General features: G+C 36.9%; 1 protein-coding gene across 1 annotated transcript in view; it reads left to right on the forward strand.

The window, feature by feature from the left end:
* Window positions 1-20,252, forward strand: part of LOC101294358 — a 39,776-nt gene extending 19,524 nt beyond the window's left edge. Inside the window, exons 14-23 of the mRNA XM_004297777.1 lie at window positions 11,276-11,956; window positions 12,049-12,119; window positions 15,797-15,850; window positions 16,321-16,588; window positions 16,723-16,887; window positions 16,997-17,221; window positions 17,701-18,295; window positions 18,733-18,845; window positions 18,978-19,198; window positions 19,611-20,252. Coding sequence (XP_004297825.1) covers window positions 11,276-11,956; window positions 12,049-12,119; window positions 15,797-15,850; window positions 16,321-16,588; window positions 16,723-16,887; window positions 16,997-17,221; window positions 17,701-18,295; window positions 18,733-18,845; window positions 18,978-19,198; window positions 19,611-19,932 — 2,715 coding nt within the window. The 3' untranslated portion in view covers window positions 19,933-20,252. The remainder of the gene's footprint in view (window positions 1-11,275; window positions 11,957-12,048; window positions 12,120-15,796; window positions 15,851-16,320; window positions 16,589-16,722; window positions 16,888-16,996; window positions 17,222-17,700; window positions 18,296-18,732; window positions 18,846-18,977; window positions 19,199-19,610) is intronic.
* Window positions 20,253-23,439: the final 3,187 nt, after the last annotated feature.

The following is a 23,439-nucleotide window of genomic DNA, read 5'->3' on the forward strand; positions in this document are numbered from 1 at the left end:
AGTTACGGTCATTAGGCCAAATTAAAAGGTCACATAATTAAGAATGACCATTTTCAGGTTTGGTCACCATATCAATGAAGTTTAGCGAACAGTATAAAATAACAGACTCGTCCAAAGGGCCGATCGACAAATAAGTCTTCACATGGAGCAACTACCTTAATGCGACTTAGTGTGAACTGATCGATCATGAACAATATCTTGTTATTTCTATAATTATGCAAGATGAAATATATTTACGGAAGTATTACCACTCCCCGTGAAGAATGTGGTGTACATGTGATCGAAATTCTCTGTAGTGAGGAGGCTAAAGACTTATATCTGCGAATGGCGCAAGGATGATTAACTTGATCAAAGTGGCAAAGATTGTTCTTTTTTTATCTAAACCAAACTATATGAAACTTTCTTATCTACAAATGGCATTTTGGTACGAGATATTATGTGCTTTGTCTTCTGGTCCAATAACGGGTAATACGTGAAATTCCGGCGACTCTAGGATGGACAACATACTCTTCCGCCTACACCAAAAACCGAAGATCATTTACATCTTCCGCCTACACTCACAACACTTCCTTTCATCCAAGCCTTTTTTTCCTGCTCGTTCTTGAGTTTTGTCAATTTGTATGGTGTTTTGGGTTGTAAAAACCGAAAATACCGTATCTTGAAACAATTCTCATATCTTCAGATCGAGTTAGAAGAAGATTTTGGGTTTTTGGTGTAACTCTACCAATTAGTCAAACCCGTGGGTACTTCCTTTCCACTTTCCCTTCTCTTCGATGTATTTGACTTGTTTTTGTAAGATGATGGGTTGTGAGTAGTTGGATTTGAGGTTAGGGCTAGCCCTGAAAAAACTTAGAATTAAATTCAGTTTACCCCCATAAAGTTTGGGAGTAACTTCATGTTAATCCTTATACTTTCAATTTCATCAGTTTACCCCTCAAACTTTTGAATTTTCCTCAAGCGTGACCAAATGTCCTATATTCTGTCAAAATCGGATGTTAACTACTGATAATTTTAACCTTAACTGTGAGGCCAACATCTAGAATTTGGGCAAATCGGACCTTATATGTCCAAATCGAACCTTAACTGCTGATAATTAAAGGTCAATTCAAACGGAATATGAGAATTTGGACACGACAGACAGAAATTGAAGAGTTTAAGGGGTAAACTGATGAAAATAAAAGTGTAGGGACTAACATAAAGTCACCCCCAAACCATAAGGGGGTAAACTGAATTTAATTCAAAAACTTATGTGCAAACAATGTAATTTTCCATTTAATTTGATGTTGACATATATTTTGAATGTTTGGGCCACTAAATATTAATGCTTACTAAATGTGTTTGCTAGCTTTGTCACCGGCCTAGAAAACATGTTTACAAAACTAATGAATCGGAAACATGAAATTAATTGACAACTTCTTGAATTCGTGAGCATAAGTGGCATTTAGGTGGTGGCTTGGTGATTCTTAAAGAATATTAAGTTGCATTTTTTACAGGTAAAGCCATACTGCAATTTCATTGATATTCAAGCTAGAATGGCACGGATACATGTCTTCCCTTGTCAAATATTTGGGCAAGTTAAGGACATGGCATGCTAGCACCAATCATTACAAAAATTCCGTTCACTTCTTTCTAGCAGAAAAACAAGAAATACTAGACACACAAATGCTTAGGTTCCTAACAAAAGGAATTACTGGAAATAATAGGTAAAAACTATTAAAACCTTGGAGGCCCAAATGAAAGTCCACACAAGGCCCATCAGGCATGGCCTGCCCTAAAATCCACCTCCACCTCCACCTCATCGATCGATATCCACCTCCATACCGCTGACCAACCTCACACATCGCCACAACAAGATCCCACCTCCGCTCCAAGATCAGCACGACCTAAACCATGATGATCTAATCCTTGCGTCACTAGCACAAGCAGAAGCTACAAACCCTGCTGATTGCAGTCTGCTCCAAACTCTCCATCAAGCATCAGCGAAACAAAGGCCTTCGTCGACCGGCGATCCTCCACTTCCCAGAGATATCGGCCAAAACCTTGAAGCCAAAACCTGACTTGACAAAAACCTTGAGCAAAAGAATCATAGGGGCCATTTCAATCAGCAAAATTGATCCCGTTTGGAAGCATAGCACATGACGCCGATAAAGCCAAGGCCAACCGAGCAGTCAAGGCCGCTCCAAGACGAGAGATTGGACTCCGCCGCCGCTGTCGGGTTTTAGGGTTTTTTCTCCAACGTCTTTCTTGGTAGTTGGTCTTCTATTATATTAAGTTGCATGAAATTTCTTATTTTGAATTTAATGTATATGCGGTAAGTCTAATTGCTCTAAGGGGGTGTTAGGCTTGTGGTACATAGCCCATTTGTGTTTTAAGGAAACAAGAATGAGACTAACGTTGTGTAATTTGACCTAGCTTCAAACGACTTGGTAGAATTGCATGATTAGTTGGTTTCTTGCATGGTAGCTTCACCAAAGCACTAGGGAGAAATTTGTCAAAGCATGTTTTGAATCAATTATGGGTTACATTTGTGCATGAGTAAGGCTAAGTATGATGCTAAGTCTCTACTCCTCTGGGTCCTCTCATTGATTTAGTTGCTAAATTTTAAGTTATAATAGTAGTTTTTTTTGTAAATTTTAGTTCATTTAATTCAAATCTAAAAGAAACAAAGCCGATTCACTACCACCTCACTACAACACACATTGTGATTTCCGACAAAGAAAATTGTCGGTAGAAGCCGTATTCTCGTCTGAAATATTGTTTTCGACTAAATATTCCTCGTCGGAATGCGTCGCTAATGCTCTCGTGGGAAATACTATATTTCCGATGAATCGTCAGAAATTCTTCCTTATTTCTAACGAAAGTACCCGTCGGATATTGGTCGGAACTAATTATTTGGTAGTCGAAAAACTTTTTCGGGAATAATTCTAGTTTTGACGGGTTAGTTTGGACCATACATTTGTCGGAAAATAAACTTTCGAAGACTTAGTTTCGACAAATCTCCTTGTCGAAAAACTTTTTCCCGACGAATTGTTCCCAATTGTAGTTGTTGTCAGTAACTTTTTCCTACGATTTTCGACCAGCAATGTCGTCGAAATAACTATTTTTCTATAAATGTAATTACATTTGATTTTTTTATTATCAAAAATTACATTTACTTTTAATTATTTTTCCCACCAATTCAATTTTAATGATTATAATTTTCTTGGATTCTAGAACATCGAACAAATTATAGACTAGCTAAGAAGATTCATAGAAATCAAACTCAATTTAACTACATTGTTAATAGAATTAAATTCATTTTACCCCCCTGAGGTTTGAGGTTAACATAATTTCAGTCCCCGTTCTCTCATTTTTGAAAATTTACCCCCTAAAGTTATCGATTTTCATAAATCATGCTTAATTGTTGAAATTCTATCTAATTTGAATGTTAATTTTGACTTTATAGACTTTAAGGGCTTTTAACAACAAAAATCGTCATTTGCGACTTTTTTTCTTAAGATTCCATGCAAGCATTTAATGTCCAAATTGAATGGAATTTCATCGATTGGGCATGATTTATAAAAATTAGAAACTTTAGGGGGTAAATGTCAGTACCCACTCCGAATTTCATCCTGAAACTTAAAGTAAATTCTGCGGAGTCCACCTTCAAGGAAAATTTACCGAAAACTCAGCATAACCTTCTTTAAAAATAGACAACCTTTCCTAAATAAAACACCTGCAAACACTTCTAAAAGTTCCAACTCCAACCTTATAAACTCCTGGAGCCTTCGTGCTCCCCACAAATCACAACATCTCCTAATTTATATTTACTAATCTAACAAAAATCTCATAACCAACAATTCATAGGTTCAGAACAATTCTAACAGTGAAGGGAATATATATATATATATAAATTAAATTCAGTTTACTCCCATGAGGTTTGAGAGTAATTTCATGTTAATCCCTATACTTTCAATTTCATCAGTTTACCCCTCAAACTTTTGAATTTTTCTCAACCGTAACCAATGTCCTCTTTTCTGTCCAAATCAGACGTTAACTGCTGATGATTTTAACCTTAACTGTGGGGCCGTATCTAGAATTAACGGTAAATTCAAAACGGAATATGAGAATTTGGGCACGGCAGACAGAAATTGAAGAGTTCATGAGGTAAACTGATAAAATTAAAAATGTAGGGAATAAAATGAAGTCACTTCCAAACCAAAAGGGGGTAAACTAAATTTAATTATATATATATATATATACAAGTGGAAGCTATACGATAGACTATGCCTCGACTCCATGTACGCTCGACCTCAACTATGCCACCTGCAAACTGGGCATTTAAAAACGAAGGGCACAGGAGAAAACATTTGAAAACGTTAGAGTGAGTGGACAAAAGTAAATTTAAGAGAAATGAGCAACAATTATCTTTATGCTTTCTCAATTAAATTTTCATAGAGAAGATATGCTGCAAACGACAAGCTCAAAAACTCTTAACTCAAAAACTGACAATTACATGACTAACCCCAACTAGTCTCTAAAACTTTATAAAATAGAGCCTCTCAGGCTAAAATATAAATATATGTATGTATTTACACTCGTCATATTCCTTGTGTGAATTCTTATGAATAAATTATATGAAAAATATAAATTCATACAAGGCTACGACGCTTGTGTCTAATGCTCACGTCACATCATAATTGAATTTTACCTTATTATGGCGAAAAAGACAGGTGTATATATGTGCATATCCCCTATATGAATTACTACTTTCATATAAGGGCTATGACGCTTACGTCTATCGCTCACGTCACACCATAATGAAATTTTACCTCATTATGGCGGAAAAGCACATAGGGCTAGCTAGCATTTATATACATATTATCCTCGTAAATATCCATATAGATAAATCCACCAAAAATCTCATTTTCGGTAACTCTCCAAAGATAATAAAAATTGCCAATCAACAGAAAAACAATAAATCCCGACAGAAAACAAATTGATCATCAAAATGCATCGCATGTTTTTAAATTAAAACAAAAGTCCACTCACAGTGATTCGGTTATTTTAATTGCCAAGTCGAGGCTTCCCAAGTCAAACGCCAGTCAACTTTCTTCGGCGAGCCTTTACGTCTATAGGCACATACTTGAGTCCTTTAATTAAACAATTAACCCAAACCGTAAGCTAATAATCTCAACTACTTCCAGATAATAGTTATCTTTAGCCTTAGCCACTAATCCAAACCAAGACTTAAGACTGGTTCCTAAATAAATTACATTGTCTATTCCCAAATACTTCCCTTAACCAAACACGCTCACTTTGGGATATGGATGCTTCATTTCTTGACAACAATCCACGTATAATATTTCAAGTTACCTTAAATAACTCTTAACCATCCAATTTAATTCCAACAACCACTTTAATAATTCAATTATTTGCTTTACTTGAAATCCATTAGTTCTTAAATAAGAACAAACCTCTTCATTAAATCCATTCCTCATTTGTCCAATTTCCTTAACCCATGCAATCCTCAGTTACGGCCCAATTACAATAGTTTCTTCATTCATACAATCCTCTATCATTCCACACCAACCATTTTACTAGGTCTTCCAAAATTGGAATGTTTTCAATAAAGGAAAGTTTCCCAAATTAAAAACTTTCCAAGAATGGAAAGGTTTCCGAAATAATCCCAAGCTAATCTAATTATTAGCAAATCACATATACATCCTCCAAAAGGATTTGAAACACAAATAAATCCACTTGTGTTGTTGTTAAACAAATAAGGATAATTTTTAACAATTAAGGATAATCTTTTCTCTGCATGTCATGTGTTATGATTTAATTTATCAAACTAACCCTACACTAATTAAATATGTTTTTAGCCTTTTTGAGATTTTTCAGTAAATAGAATACATTAACAGGTTTTCAATAACTTAGTGTAGTAACAGTTAATTCTAATAGAAGTAGTAGCAGGGGTTAACATCTCAATAGTAGTTAAAAAATGTAGTAGCAGGTTTTTAGTAGCTTAGCTAGTGTAGTAGCAGTTATTTCTAGTAAATGCAGTAGCAACTATTTTCAATAAATGCAGTAACAGATTTTCAGTGGCTCATCTGGTATAGTAGCAACTACTTCCAGTTAATGTAGTAGCAAACTGTTTCTAGTAAACACAATAGCAGGCTTTTAGTGACTCAGCTAATGTAGTAGCAGGTTTTTAGTGGCTCAGCTAGTGTAGCAGCAGTTATTTCTAGTAAATGCAGTAGCATATTTTCAGTGGCTCATCTAGTATAGTAGCAACTACTTCCAGTTAATATAGTAGCAAACTATTTCCAGTAAACACAGTAGTTTTTCTGTGTTTTGCAACTGTCTATGGTAGTGGGATGTCATTTTCTAATCTATTATTGACCCGAAACTTAAATCAGGAGAAAAGTAGAACTTGCAGACTACCTCATCAGCTACTGTCGGAAAAACTGATCCTTCGCCAGAATTGGTCGTCGGATTCCAGCGACTTGCCGGAATATTCATCGGATTCCGCCCACTTGTCAGAAATTGGTCATAGCACCCCCCCCCCCCCGTATTCCTTAAAACACCAAGTTCTCGACATTCAAAAGCACAACAACACTTTCAACAACCAAACTATCAAATTAACACACCTCCACAACACAACAACAATAACCCAAAAGCTCAAGGAGACGAGATTACCTTCTGTTTTCTAAAACAACGAACCAATCGAAGAAGAAAACTCCTCCTTGTCGAACCTCAACCTCAGCCGATCTCCTTACCTCCGCTTGAACCCTGGTCGATGCAGCTCCAAAGCTCCATCAAAAGGCGTCTGGGCTTTTCTCGAGGTTTGGGGTGCGGCTGAGAGGGAGAGGGACAGTTTTGGGGTGCTAGGGTTTCTTTGCATCCTTTGAATACTTATGCGTGTGAAATGACAAAATTGCCCCCACGACTAAGTTTCAAGACTTATCTAGAAATTCCCCTCGATTTTAGGCTCGACTTTTACACTCATTTCTTTGTAACACTAAAAGCTTGATTTAAACGTACTCCACAACGTTCATGAAAAGATAATACTCAAAAAGGCAACCGGTCAAAAAGTCAACCTTTTTGGTCTTCTGAGGCGTCAACACGAAACGAAAAGTAAATTAAGTCGTCATTTACTATCCAAATGCCCAGTAACTGATAAATTTGGGTTCGGGGCGTTACAGTAAATTTTCAAAATTAAAAGTATGGGGACTGAAATGATGTTAACCATAAACCTTAGGGGGGTAAACTGAAATTAATCCTTGTTAATACATGTGAAAAGAGCATCAACCATAACATCCATAATAATAAAAATACTACGAGATAAAATACTAAAGTAAAAATTGAATTTAGAGGTTATGTTGGTACATATTGATAGAATAAGGGTTCTCCAAGAACATTTTGTATTGCTAGCAGCTAGAGATCAAGGTGCACGTGCTTCGTAATCTACATGAGTAGATTTTGAGATTGGTGCAGTTTGAGGAACCAAGCTATAACACAAGCTTGTTAATGCCTTCTCCATAACTTTTAGCTTCCAAAAGGCTAAAGTTGTGAAATTGTTAAAAAAAAAATTAAATAAAAAATAAAAAAATGATTGCATGTGTTTTTTAGGTTTATTTTCGCGGTAATGTAGTCGGGTCGAATTCCCTCAATCCCTTAGGTACAATACTCTACTTTTCTCTATATTAAAACTTCACCTCATATACTTAAGAGTAAGTAGCACACACAATTGCCCATATTAGAAGTTTGTTGCAACCAACACCTTGTGAAGAAAAAAAAGAGATGTCTTTGATTGGGTGTTTTCAACCACACAAGCTGCTTACATACCATAATGTCATTAACAGGGTTGTAACTCTTATGGACGTTAAGAATTATGATTTATAAGGAAGAAACAAATATATTCTTAAGAAGCAGTGGTCTAAGATCTGTCTCACAAGGTGTTGCAAACACTATGAGAAACCAATTCCCAAAGTTTGTTGCAACCAACACCTTGTGAAGGAAAAGAGGAGATGTCTTTGATTGGGTGTTTTCAACCACACAAGCTGCTTACATACCATAATGTCATCAACAGGGTTGTAACTCTTATGGACGTTAAGAATTATGATTTATAAGGAAGAAACAAGAATTAAATTCAGTTTACCCCCATGAAATTTGGGAGTAACTTCATGTTAATCCCTATACTTTCAATTTCATCAGTTTACCCCTCAAACTTTTGAATTTTCCTCAAGCGTGACCAAATGTCCTATATTCTGTCCAAATCGGACGTTAACTACTGATAATTTTAACCATAACTGTGAGGCTAGTATCTAGAATTTGGGCAAATCGGACCTTATATGTCCAAATCGAACCTTAACTGCTGATAATTAAAGGTCAATTCAAACGGAATATGAGAATTTGGGCACGGCAGACAGAAATTGAAGAGTTCAAGGGGTAAACTGATGAAAATAAAAGTGTAGGGACTAACATGAAGTCACCCCCAAACCACAAGGGGATAAACTGAATTTAATTCAAGAAACAAATATATTCTTAAGAAGCGGTGGTCTAAGATCTGTCTCACAAGGTGTTGCAAGCACTATGAGAAACCAATTCCCAAATTTACTCTTACTGCGACTCTTATGGCAGAAGGATATATGTGGTGATCACTGGTTATAATAGAGAATGAACAGAGAAATGAGTTATAGAGAATTTAGAAATAATTAAAGACATTAGTGGGGGCTGATGAATAGGGGAATTTACACCAATGGGAGATTTAGATATATATTAAGAGATATGCAACTTGCGGTGAAATAATAAAAATTTATTGAATTTAGACGATTTTGAACGATGTTATGTTTCTACAAACTTGTCAAACGGAACATTGAGAATTTATAAAAACATTTATTCTTGCTATTATTTCATTGAAGTGTTAATGCAAAGCTTAATCACATTTTCAGAAAGTGCAATATGGTAGCTTATGGTTTGGCCAAGGACAGTATCAACCATGATCTTGGTCTGATCACTTTTGCTGATGTCCCTAGTCATGCTGCTCAAGTTGTTTTAGATGATCTTGCTGGTGTTACTAGTGCAAGAAGAACTAGACTTTGCTCCGGTATTAGTCTGTAGCTTTTTGGTTTTTCTTTTTGTTTGGGCCTTTTAGGTCCATTCTATAACCAAAACAAAAAGATCTTATATTATCTTTTCATATATCTTGAAGAAAAGAGAATGACTTATATATTTCGTATGTAATGGTTTAGGTTGGAATAAGACTACAAGGACCATAGCCCGTGTAGCTCTAAGGTTAGATGACGTTCTTTTCTTTTTGAATGGAAATATGATGTTCACCTAGTGGCGCTATTCACCAGACCAAATATTCAACTGAGGAAATGGTCAGTATCTATTTTCTATCTTTGAGTTTGCTTTAGCATTTATGATAGGAGCATGAAAGTAATTTGTAAACTGTCTAGGTAACTTTGTTCATCAATGATGGAGAAGAGAGCAGTAATGAATAACTGCTAGGTGATGATACCATAAAGTTGGACGACAACAAGTCTGTGCAGGTTTTGAAAGTCCGATAATAGGTGAATGTTATATAATGGTTGGTGTTTTTTTCTCAACTTTTTACTCAAATGTGTTACACTCTAATTTGTCCCCAATGATGTTTTAGTCTTCTTTTGGCAGGGTCCCAGATGTCATCATATCATGGTTGGACGTGAATACGAAGTATGACAGTATGTTGCTGATACAGATACTGACTACTTGGATTACTAGATGTGTTACCTACATGTACTGCAACATCTTTAACAAACATGACTTGCATTGTTTTTTCTCTTTATGTGAAGATATTTGGTGAAGATTTTCCACGAGCTCATTTCCTTGTGATGAGTACACAAACATATTCTTGAAGGTTTAGGTTTGTGTGTATTCCCATGGGGCAAGTTGGCTGGAAAGAGTTTGTTTTCACATTCATTGGTCACTGTAGGAAATGTGTTCATGTCTGCTATGTTAAAGGATGACACATCCTACGACAGTTTTCGTGTATGTCTCGTTCTTTATTTTTAATATTATATTAATTTTGTCTAGTGTAGTGTATTTTAGCCATTGTAATCATATCAACATATTAATGCAGCTGATTATTATCTATGACTACTCGTAATAGGAGCACATTTGAGCGAGATCTAGGCGGTACTCGGTTACCTGGATTTTGTTCTTTTATCATCATTACTCAGTGATTACAAGAGGTAGTGATTCGTTAGGTGTTATTACAATTATATTTCTATTAATTGTTTTTTTTATATATTTCAAAATCAATATATGGATACTAACATTGTGAAGTAGTTTTGGTTTAATCATCCCTTCCTTTTGTAAATATTTTTCCCCATTAATAAAATTCGAGTGAGGACGATGAGTTAGTCCTCAACTCATTTACCCAACAAAAAAATATATGGTTATCTTCAAAATCAATCTATGGTACATTACTTTAGAGCATCTTTCACCGTAAACTAAATTTGAAACCAAATTTAGCTAAGAAAATAAGAATATTCTATGAAATCTTTTTTTAGCTTACCAAACTCTCCCACCATGAGCTAAATCCTTAGCTAAATTAATAGCGTTTTGGTTTTAGAAAGACTCCCACCGTAAGCTAAATCTTAAGATAAAACCATTTATTTTTCTTTTCTCATATATTTGTTTAAATTAATAATTAATCATAAAAAATATTATATAAATATATTCGATATGGGGCTTATATGAAAGATCTCGTCGAGATCTTCGTGATGATTGTTGATAACAAATTTTTAATTTTGATGATACTGAAAATTAAAAGGAGAAATGTAAAGTTGAATAAAATAACATTTAGGGCTAATTTGGTATTACTGTGACTTTAAAAAAAACTGCTGATGCTGCTGTACTGCGAAAATAATCAGTTATGAATTAAAACAATTTTGTGTTTGGTAAATATTAGTTTTAAAAGTGCTACCAAGATCAAATTTATTAATTTCTAGTGTTTTTAGTGATAGCTGTTTTTAAAAGAAGAGCAAATGTCACTTTAGTACTAATTTAAAGGTCTTATTGCCCAAATCAATGAAAACATTTTTCTAATGCCCATCTCAATTATTTTGGGTGGAAAGACTTTTGTACCCATCATATAATTCCAACCACCCCATCTCTCTCTTATCTCCTCTCTCACTTCTCTCTCTTTTCAACCACCCATTCTCTCTCTTATCTCCTCTCTCAATTCTCTCTCTACTCTCTCTCTCCCTCCAAAAAGCTCTGTCGTTCATCTTCGTCGGACTCATAGCCAGACTCGCCCGCACCCGATCTCCTCCACCTGCAACGTCGTCGAGTCCATCTGTCCTCTTTCTCACATCTCCAACGCACCCACGCCGCCGATGAGAAAATCCGCGACGAGGCCCGCCGCCACCGTCCTACTCCGCACAACTTCTCCGCCAAGTATGTCCCCTTCGAGGCCGTCACTGCCGGCGGCGCCTCCCCGGAGTCCTATTCGCTTGACAAGGCCGTCTACCGGAGCCGCTCCGACGGCCTGTTGGACGTCCAGCACGACATGGAGGCCCTCGGCAAGTTCAACGACGCGTACTGGCGCGGCCTCTTTGACTCGCGCGTCGGCCACACCACCTGGCCCTACGGCTCCGGCGTCTGGAGCAAGAAGGAGTGGGTCCTACCGGAGATCGACGACGACGATATCGTCAGCGCGTTTGAAGGAAACTCCAACCTCTTCTGGGCCGAGCAGTTCGGGAAGCAGTTTCACGGCATGAACGATCTGTGGGTGAAGCACTGTGGAATCTCCCACACTGGAAGCTTCAAAGACCTAGGCATGACCGTCCTGATCAGCCAGGTTAATCGTCTCCGGAAGCTCAAACGACCTGTCGTTGGAATCGGCTGCGCCTCCACCGGAGACTCGTCGGCTGCTCTCTCTGCCTACTGTGCTTCTGCAGGCATCCCATCCATAGTGTTTATTCCGGTGAATAAGATCTCATGGCGCAATTGGTCCAGCCGATTATGAATGGCGCTTTCGTGTTGAGCATTGATACTGATTTCGACTGCTGTATGAAGCTGATCAGGGAAGTGACCGCGGAATTGCCGATTTACTTGGCCAATTCGTTGAATAGTTTGAGGCTGGAGGGGTAGAAAACTGCGGCGATTGAGATATTGCAGCAGTTCGACTGGGAGGTTCCGGATTGGGTGATTGTTCCGGGAGGGAACTTAGGGAATATTTATGCGTTTTGGTTTTAAACGTGCCAGGAGTTGGGACTGGTGGATAGGATTTCGAGGCTTGTTGTACGACAAGTTTACTGCCCCTAGTACTACCCCTAATAGAAAATTACTAGGGGTAGTAAACTTTGTTTCTTCGCATCGAAGTTGATTTTTCTCTGTTTTAATGTGTATTATGACATTTGGAGATACTATTTTACAAGTTAACTACCCCCAGTAGAGGTTTACTAGGGGTAGTAAACTTTACTGAAAAATTTACTACCCCCAGAAAACTCAATTTTTTTTCATTTAAGTTGATTTTTTTTCTGTTTTAATGTGTATTATGACCTTTGGAGATACTGTTTTGCATGTTTACTACCCCTAGTTGAAGTTTACAAGGGGTAGTAAACTTTAATGAAAATTTACTACCCCCAGTAAACTTTATTTTTTCGTATCTGAGTTAATTTTTTTGTTTTAATGTGTATTATTGCATTGGAGATACTGTTTTGCAACTTTACTACCCCCAGTAATAGTTTACAGGGTTTTTTTTTTGGCCGGTATACTTCCGGCAAGATTCGATGGATTCTGGTAACATTTTTCTTAAAAAAATCCCGTGAGATTCCGACGATTTTCCAGCGGCCGGAAATTTTTTGGCGGCCGTGACCGGAATCCGACAGCCGGTGTCCAGAGTCCGGCGGCCGGAGTCCGGTGTGCTTCCGACATAATCTTCCCTCCCTCTCTTCCACTTTCTCTCTTAAATTAAGACTAAGGGTAAAAAAGTCTTCAAAATTATTATTATATTAAGATTTTAATAAAGATTTGTGCATTTGGGCATAAAAGAAGTACCTTATATTTAAGTGGGCTAACAAAAAAGATTATCATTGGAATGAGGTTTGATTTTTTTGATTTTGTGCAAATGGTCTTTTTCCCTTAAAAGAAACCTTCAGGTTGCTTCTAAAAGCTGCTGCTAGTGACCTGTAATTTTTTAAAAAAACTGTTTTTCTTTCATTTACCAAACACTATAAAATCTAAAAAACTGTTTTTCTTTCATTTACCAAACACTATAAAATCTAAAAGTTCAGATAGAAGATGATTTTTTTTTAAAAGCAAAGCTATACCAAATTAGGCCTTAATTTTATGAATTAAATTCAGTTTACCCCACTGTGGTTTAGAGTTGAATTCATGTTAGTCCTTAAATTTTCAATTTCATCAGATTACCTCCCGAACTCTTGTTTTTCTTTATGCCGTCTCCTATCACTCATACTCCGTCCAATTGGGACGTTGAAATTTGATGACTTGTGATGACGTTTTGGGGGTTGAGAAGCTAAATTACCAGAAAAAACAAGAGCTCGGAGAGTAATCTGATAAAATTGAAAGTTTAGGGACTAACATGAATTCATCTTTAAACTACAATGAGGTAAACTGAATTTAATTCTAATTTTAACTTACAAACTTCATAAGCCAAATTTGGCTTACCAAATAACTCAAGCCAAATTTTTTATCTTGAAAAATGTAATTTGGTTTATGATGAGAGTAAACATAGCCTAAATTTGGCTTTTTAACCTTGGGCATCTTTGTAGTGTAACAAGTGATATATCCTTCCAGCTTTTTATATTGTTTGACCTGATCTGTTCGGTAATCAATATTTCTATGTGCTTGTTATTTTGGTTGGCTTGATTGCCAAATGGTTATTACTTGTTATTTTTGTTGGCTGGATTGCCAAAACTAAGGGAGCAAACTGACAATCAATCCAAATTAATTTACAAAGCATAGCTTACCAAATTGTGACTTTATGTCGTGCAATCTGATGATAGATATGATTTCACAATTAAAGCATTTGTTTAAGTCAGGTACTTGATGAAGAAGCTGTGAAAGAGATTAAAGGATTTTAATTTTTGTTTTTAAATCCCTACTGAGATCAAAGGATTTTCATTTCAACCTTTCAACTTCAAAATGATTGATGCGTTCTTAATTGTTTCTTCAATCGAGCATGAACTCATGAACCATTTGCGTCTAACTTTTCTAAGAAGACACTAACTAATCCATGAGGAATATGATTTAGTTAGGGGAGTGAAATTTGCATTCCTCATTTTATAATTTGTACTACTTTTATTTGTTAAAGCTTATACGAAGAGACAAAACACATGTTACTAAAAACAAAATTTGAGTGGACAAATAACTAACTGTTTCTGCATAATCCTAGAAGATATATAGAATCACAGTGGAACGGATAATCATGTACAAGAGACACAATGACATATAGTGGTTCACCATGTCATCGGAGGACATAGCTACGTCTACTTACAAATCAACTATCATGGCCAATAGGCCCTTGGTGTTACAAGAACTCTCCAAGATGGAGTGAGTAGGGATCCATCCATAATCCTTTCTACATATGGGAAACCTTCATTTTATAGCTAAGGAAGTTCCCTTACATATTATGTTTCCGATGTAGGACTAACTACACATATATCTTCTTATGATGTCTTCTTGTGGAGCTTGAGAGAGCACCTTTCCGATGTGATATCAATGATCTTTCACCATGACGAGGTAGCCCGGATGTCGGTCTACTGGAAGACATTCTACAAGGTCGTTGCTTATGTTTATGGTATATATACCAACACCATTAACAAATCGGCACTTGTGTCACCATTCCAATATATTTTTACGACAAAATTTACTCTTAAACTTTTACCATGTAATAACTTCAAAGTTTACCTATAAAATTTGACCATACGATCCACCTAAAAGTTAGATTGTGCATTTAATAATGGAATGGTGACAGCAACGACGGGATGTGCAGAAGGACCATATCGACCTATCTCCGATCACACAAGAAACTCTTGAGACACAAATCAAACAGAGAAAGACTCTGAGATCTGACCCTCTCTGCCTGCCTATCTCTCAGGGTCATTCCCTTTCCTTTTATAGAAGTAAACCATAGAGCCTCTCTTGGATCCTCTCACCCAAAAAAGCCGGGCTCTTTTATGGACCACTCTCCTTATTCGATCCTCAACTTCATCAGTAAGCTTCTCCTCTACTTGTTTTGCTCAAAGTATTCAACTTTTGCTGGATCTGACTATACTTGCATTCTGGGTTTGCTTCATTTGGTGGGTTTGATCCTTTCACTTATGTGGGTTTGATAGTTTAGTGAGTTCAAAGTTTGCTAGTTTGTGTTTGTTGCTCTTGATGCTCTGTTTTCTGATGTGCCAAGAAAAATGTGATTCTTGTTCACTGGTCTTTGTCACAGATCTGTGAGCTCAACTATATTTAGTGGGTTACAGAGCTTTTCACTGTTTGCATATCAATTCAAATGTGTGACCATTCATTCCCAGTTGATTTCAGTTTGTTATTTGGATCAATCACTTTCATTGCGTGATTGCTTATTTACTGTATACGGTGGTACCTGATTAGCAGGAAGTAGCTTTTGATTGGATGTTTGAAATAGTATGAGGCAAGTTAGCAATCTTTCCATTCAGTTTCACAGTACTAGTTGGTTATGCATATGTGCTTGTTTACTGGAGCAGTTAACTAAGAAACTTCTGTTTTTCGTGTATTGGTGCTCGATCATTTTATATCTATACTGTCTTTGCCCTTCTCAAATGCTCAGATGTGGAATTGGTTGGGACTTGGGACTAGGGAGAGGTATCTTAGTGGTTGACTGGTAGGATCCCATTTTTTAGCATATGCGCTTAACTTCTATTTCCTGTTTGATATAATTACTTAACTGATTGAGTATTATTCTACTCTGAGCATTTTTATTGCCACGAATGAGCAGAACTTTACTTCTGATTATTCTTAATTGGTACATCAATAGATTGCACCATTTATCTTTGGGATTTTACTCTGAGTTTGCGTTCATCATATTGCGTCTGTTTGTGCTGCAAATTTGATGGTGTTCTTTTGTAATACTTTACAGGTTGTTCATTGTATCTAACCTGATCAATCATCAAGAAAATTGGTAGCATTCTCTTCATGTTAGAGCTTTGGAAAGGCAACACTGGGCATTTGCAGTAGTGATTTTGACAGGAGATATTTTTAGTGAGAAGAGAAATGTATTGCAATCTTTGATTACTTCACAAAGTATAGTTTATATCTTCTTTTGAAATACTTGAAGACTGTATAAATGATGAGGGGAAGATCCGATCCAGCCCAAAAGAAGCGCACAATCACCATTTTGTGTGTTTTGGCACTCTTTCTTGTTTTCCTATACGCGTATTATGGTTCAAACTTTGGCTCTCAAAGTCATGGCGCATCAGCTCTAGAATATGGTAGATCTTTGAGAAAGCTTGGTTCATCTTATTTGGGTGGGGATGATGAAACTGATGGCAAGCTGGATGAAACTTTAACAAAGTATGGGCAGGAGGATGGAGATGATGACATTACAGTGAAGAGCATCCCGGTGAGTCTACATTCCTTAATTTGGATTCCAGCACCTTCTGCCCCCTTTTTTGTCCAATCTCTCTTTATTAAGAAAAAGTAAAAATGTACCTGAAGGTATCTTTCTAAACTTGTCTGCTGATGATTCTTTTTAAGGTTTGTGATGATCGCCATTCAGAACTTATCCCTTGCTTAGATAGAAATCTCATATACCAAATGCGACTGAAGTTGGACCTGTCTTTGATGGAGCACTATGAGAGGCATTGTCCTCCTCCAGAAAGGCGATACAATTGCATGATTCCTCCTCCGATAGGGTATAAGGTATGTCCAAAAGCTGAGAGTAAAACTGGTGTAAATTTCTTGTTGTTAAGTTATCTCTTATTCGCAAGTTGATATTGTAAACATTCCTTTTGTTATCTTGATATTACAGGTCCCAATCAAATGGCCCCAGAGCAGAGATGAAGTATGGAAAGCAAATATACCGCATACTCACCTTGCACATGAGAAATCGGACCAGAACTGGATGGTTGAAAAAGGTGACAAGATAAGTTTTCCTGGGGGAGGCACACATTTTCACTATGGAGCTGATAAATATATAGCCTCAATTGCAAATGTAAGATTGCTTCCTCTTGTCTTTGCCAAAAAGGATGGTATAGCACCAATTTATAGAATCTAGTTTTGAAGGGATTTAGAAGAGTAGGGGAACTTAGAAAGGGGATTAGTGTTTTAGAGAGAATAAATAGAAGAATTAGGGATGGGGAACTGATATACTGGGAAGGCAGCAAGCATAGCACGAGGGATAACCAAGATTAAGTATAACTGTGTATTCATCAAGTATTTCTCCATATATTAGACAAGTAAAGTACCTATACCTTACTACACTGAGCTTGAAGTATACAAAACATAAACAAAACAACTGTGTTCTTGCATCACATATCCTTGAATGACGTAGTCTTCAAAAAAAAATTTATGTTTCAGCAGTATTTTATAGGATGCTGCATTCTTTTACATATCCATTTCATATAGGTTGAGATTTGAGTGCTTGTATCTTTATGTTGGGGATATAATTACTTTACATTTATCACATATCTGTTGCATAAACGAAGCAATCTAAATGTTGTCTTCGATTGGCAGATGCTCAACTTTACAAACAACAATCTAAACAATGAGGGCAGGTTGCGAACAGTTTTTGACGTTGGCTGTGGAGTTGCAAGTTTTGGAGGCTATCTTCTATCATCTGATATAATAACAATGTCCTTAGCACCCAATGATGTGCATCAAAATCAAATCCAATTTGCTTTGGAAAGAGGAATTCCAGCATATCTTGGTGTTCTAGGGACCAAGAGGCTTCCTTACCCAAGCAGATCTTTTGAACTTGCTCACTGTTCCCGTTGTAGAATTGATTGGCTCCAAAGAGATGGGATCCTTCTTCTTGAGCTAGATAGGTTGCTGAGGCCAGGAGGCTACTTTGCATACTCATCTCCAGAAGCATATGCACAAGATGAGGAAGATCTCAAAATATGGAGAGAGATGAGTGCCCTTGTGGAACGCATGTGTTGGAGAATAGCTGCAAAAAGGAACCAAACTGTCATTTGGCAAAAACCTCTAACAAATGACTGTTATATGGAAAGAGAACCTGGCACTCAACCTCCTCTCTGCCGATCTGATGATGATCCAGATGCAATCTGGGGTGTGCCAATGGAAGCGTGCATCTCATCTTACTCTGATCGTAAGTGATTCTCTCTCATGTGTGGTTTTATCTCATTAGATATTCATTTGAATTGAACTGATTATAATTCGATAAAACAACATCATTAGCAAATTTAAGGAGATTTTGGAATACTGCTATTAGTTCAGTAGTTCCTGCCGCCTTCAAAGACTACTGTCTTTCTTGCATTCTTTTCTTATGGTGGACACTCTTAAGATATTTTCAGGCTGCAATTGCTGACATTAACGTAAAAAATCTTTAATTTTATGATAGTATATATCCAACACGTATTGGGGTTACAACATATTCTTTGTAATAAATAAAGCGCGCTCTTAGTTCAGTTGGTTGTCAATTTTTTTTATAGAACATCATTCAGAATTCGTAGCAATGCCTCATTTGAGTAATTCTAAAGTGGCAGTGAGTCTCTCTGCTAACTAATCTTTGTTTTGCATAATCAGACAACCATAAAGAAAAGGGGAGTGGATTAGCTCCCTGGCCAGCTAGATTGATAACTCCTCCTCCTCGACTGGCTGATTTCGGCTATTCAAATGAAATGTTTGAAAAGGATATGGTAATAAGTGGCAGGCTGGCAGCATTTACCTGTACCTTTCAAATTATTATTTGGCTATCTTTGCTTCTTGAATGGATCATTCAGTAACATATTAACTGAATTCATTGTTTTCGCTTTGTTCTTTATATGCAGGAACTTTGGCGGCATAGAGTTGAGAATTATTGGAATCTCTTGAGTCCAAAGATTGAACCAAACACTCTGAGGAATGTGATGGATATGAAAGCACACATGGGATCATTTGCAGCTGCTCTGAAGGACAAGGATGTTTGGGTGATGAATGTTGTGCCTGAAGATGGACCAAACACACTAAAGCTGATATATGACAGAGGCCTTATAGGCAGTATTCACAGCTGGTAAGTTACTCAAGTGAATGGTATACATAGAGCATGTCATTTTTACTGAAACAAGTAACTTCACATGATATATTTAGTCTGGTCCATCATGGTTTGTTTTTCTTTATAAGAATCTAGTCCATCATCTGTCTCACAGGTGAAGTGAATAAAATTTGTAGAAATTTCATTTTCCAAGTAGTATTCAGCACTCGTCCTTTATAACTTAAGAATTGATATAAATCCATTTAGAGAAATAACTATACTGTGGTAATGAGGAAAGAAGCAAATGATGATTGAACAATGTGTAATTTATGTTAATCTATTGGACAATCTGTCATCTATGCTTTTATTCAAAATCCCGTCTTCAAGTTTGTAGGATAAATGGACATTCAGATTGATAGTACTGTGATTAACTGGATCTCTACTGTGACAGGTGTGAAGCCTATTCAACATACCCCCGGACTTATGATTTACTCCATGCTTGGACTGTCTTCTCTGACTTAGAGAAGAAAGAATGCAGTGGTGAGGATCTGTTGCTTGAGATGGATCGCATTCTCAGGCCAACTGGTTTTATAATTGTCCGTGACAAACAGTCGGTGGTTGATTTTGTTAAGAAATATCTACCGGCATTGCACTGGGAAGTAGTGGCACAAACTGACTCCAGTTCAGACTCCGACCAGGATGGAGACGATGTTGTACTTATTATCCAAAAGAAAATATGGCTGACTAGTGACAGCCTCAGGGATTCGGAGTAGGAAAATGCCTCGAGTCCCTATATCTCATTATTTATCTGCTGCGTCAAGGGATTAGAAGCATGTCCCAGAGCAGTGATCTAGTAACAGTAAATTTTGTAGCATCAAGTGATTACATGTTTTTTTTTATTGGTTTCTATACATCCTCGATCGTCAATTGTTATATCAATTTAATCGTTAAAGCATTGAAGTAACTGCATCTATAGTCTGCTCTTCCATCTTTTCCCCGCTGTATGAGATGTTGTGTAAGCTACTTAGCCTACTTTGCTATTCATTAATAATTAAATCATAGAAGATGTACTGCTGAAGTACATATATTTGTCAATTTGTGACTTCATACTTGTTAATCTGAACTGCTAAATCCATTTCAAGCCCTTGTATCTAACTATTTGTATCACAATTTACATGCCTGTAGTCAGTTTCATGTGATCAGTTTTGACAATGTACTCCTGTTAATTTCTAGAACATCAAGAATACTAGTTAAACTCCCAGAATTGGGTTGGTGCCTTGGTGGTTATTCTTTAATCAACTAAGTTTTAGCTTGCCTCAAAATAAACACACAAGTTAACCGTAAGATTTACAGAAAGTTCTATGACACATTATTAGACGAGCTCTCTGTAATCGTAGAGACTAAGGTGAAGCTAGTCCACTGGAATCCGTCTATCTTTATATCGAACTAGTGTACTTGATCAGAGCATTATGTACAGTAGAGAAACCCAAGATCCACACACTTAACAAGTTCTCAAATTTCTTGAACCATATCATTCAATTTTCTGACAATGTATGATCCATTCCAATCCTGTCGTCTGTCGAATGTTTTGAACTCCATTTCTAATTGGATTCGCTCTTTCATTTTGTTGGATTCTCCAATCTATATCCCACTCGAGTCCTTGACATACATTCATGTCGATTGTCATGTGTAAGATAATGGGGCCAACTCACAACCAGCCAGATTACCATGAGAGCTTGTTCCTGTATGGAGAACAATCAACAAAGTAACTAATGACATAATGACAGATCCAATCATCCATGAAATATAAAACAGAGTTCGATATTCAATCCTTATTTTGAATTTCCTTTACCAAAGATACCATAGAAGTTCTATGCTCTAAATATTTTTTTATAGAAACTGATTTTCCATTGATTTACAATATTACAATTGTACAGATATATAGTAGCTATTCTAGACTCTATGTATGGAAAACAGTAAATACAAATAATAGCATTGATATGTAGACGTAGTTATAGCATAGAATCAAAACAGCCTATGAATTCTTTATAAAAGGAGAATCAGATGTCTCAGTTATAGGAGAAGATTGAGTCTGTCAAACATCCCCCCTAAAACTTGGCGGCTCTGGACGGACAAGTTTGTTGAAAAGAAGAAGATGGCGGGTCTTGTGGAGCGGTTTGGTGAGTAAATCAGCTGGTTGATCAATGGAGGGAATAAAGCAAACTCGATGACTTCCAAGAGCAACTTTTTCACGAACATAATGGCAAGCTCAATATGTTTGGTGCGAGTGTGAAACACTAGATTGGAGGCCATGTAGATAGCATTGTCACAGTGCAATAAGATAGGAAACTGAACATGGGCAACAAGCTCATAGAGTAGATAACCAAGCCGAGTAGTTTTTGCACATGCATGGGCAAGAGAGCAGTTGTCTGACTCCGCACTTGAATGTGTTATAGTGGGCTGCTTCTTGGAACACGTACCAAGAAATTAAGTTGGAACCAAGATACTCGAGGTAACCAGATGTAGAACGACAAGAATTAGAGCAACCCGCCCAATCCGCATCAGAATAGGCAGAAAGATGTACAGGCTGACGTTGACGAGCAAAGTAGAGACCATGAACTAGAGTTCCTTTCACATAACGCATAATGCGTTTCATAGCAACAAGATGAGATAAACTAGGTTAACTCATGTATTGAGAAACCGAATTGACAACGAAGGCTATATCTGGTCTAGTAATTGTGAGTTACTATAAAGCACCTACAAGAGCCCGAAACTCTGTGGGATTGTCAAGCAATGAACCATGATTGGCTGTGAGTGTGTCTTTAGCAGACATAGGGGTACCGACAGGCTTACTAAGCAACATGTCATGCTTTGAGAGAAGATCATGAGCATATTTAACCTGATTTAGGTAACCATGAGAGAATTGATGAACTTGCATTCCAAGAAAATAGTGCAGCGGCCCTAGATCCTTGATATCAAAACCACTTCCAAGAGTAGCAATGAAACTTTGAAGGAGACGATCATCGCTATAACTCAAAACAAATTATGTCTTCAATATTATTGTCTTAGAAATATCTTACTTTCATAGCATCAAGATTAGCACTCAATCAAAAATCAATCATTAGTAATTCGAGAGAAAATTAAAACATATATTCCACATATAAACATGTAAGACATGGGGGTGACAATGGTGATGGATGGAGCTCAGCATGTATCCAATAAGTATGATTCAACCTCACAGAATTACCACTTTTTCCTCTCTTAAAATCAATGCTAATGCTTAAATGCATTTTCCGCTCAATGAGAAACTTCATTAAAATTCCTACTTTATCCGGGCAATGTAACAGTCCCTCACCACACCAAATCAGGCTGTGGTAAAACCCACTAGCTAGAGAGTAAAGAGCGTCACTAGTTAAAGTGTTGGAGTCTCATTGACATAAAAGAAGTATGATGATCACTTACTCATGCAATTTCATGTTGAGGTTGCATAAGGAACATTCAAGACTTGATGTACAATGATTAACACTCAGTCTCGAAGTAGAATCGTGCTAGATGAAACAGTTTCCTAGCTAGTCCCTACCGTACCAAAATGATCAAGGCATTTATAAACCTATCAAATGTTTTGGCATTTGGTTCTCTATCTGGTTGGATTCTCGAATATATCCACTCAAATCCTTGACACTGTTAACATGATAAATATGTTGCTCTGGTGATGTGGCCCAGATAGATCCACAAGATGTGTGCCGGCTGTTAAGCTTATAGTCAGTAATTTTCTAATGCTAGCCTAGTCTTTTCATATAAATAGTCTTAGTTGGATGGTAATAGTTGGTTATGTTTTCAGACTGTGATATTACTTTGCGATATTATTACTTATGAGTTTTCTCATCTTCTTCTACCTTTGAGTTTTACATTTCAAGCTTTCACATCTATGGCTGCCATGTTATCAGACACATATCCATGTTGATTGTGATCACTGATCTATATATAGATAATGAGGCCAACTCGATCACAACCAGCCAGATGCCCATGAGAGCTGGTTCACCTGGTTGCTGTATGGTGAACACTGAACAATCATCAACAATGTAGATAATAGCATAGCACAGATACAATCATCCACGAAGATGAAATATATTGCTCAATTCCAAATTAGAACGAGTTTCGTTAACCAAAACGAAGTTTTTTCTTAGCCATGCAAAAATGACCAAATGCGCACAGAGAAGCAAATGGTGCCGTGTATGAACTCGCTTCCGTTGCTAATGGTGTGTGTGACAAGAAGTGTG

The sequence above is a fragment of the Fragaria vesca genome, linkage group LG4 (genome assembly GCF_000184155.1).
Source record: "Fragaria vesca subsp. vesca linkage group LG4, FraVesHawaii_1.0, whole genome shotgun sequence".
NCBI classification, from domain to species: domain Eukaryota; kingdom Viridiplantae; phylum Streptophyta; class Magnoliopsida; order Rosales; family Rosaceae; genus Fragaria; species Fragaria vesca.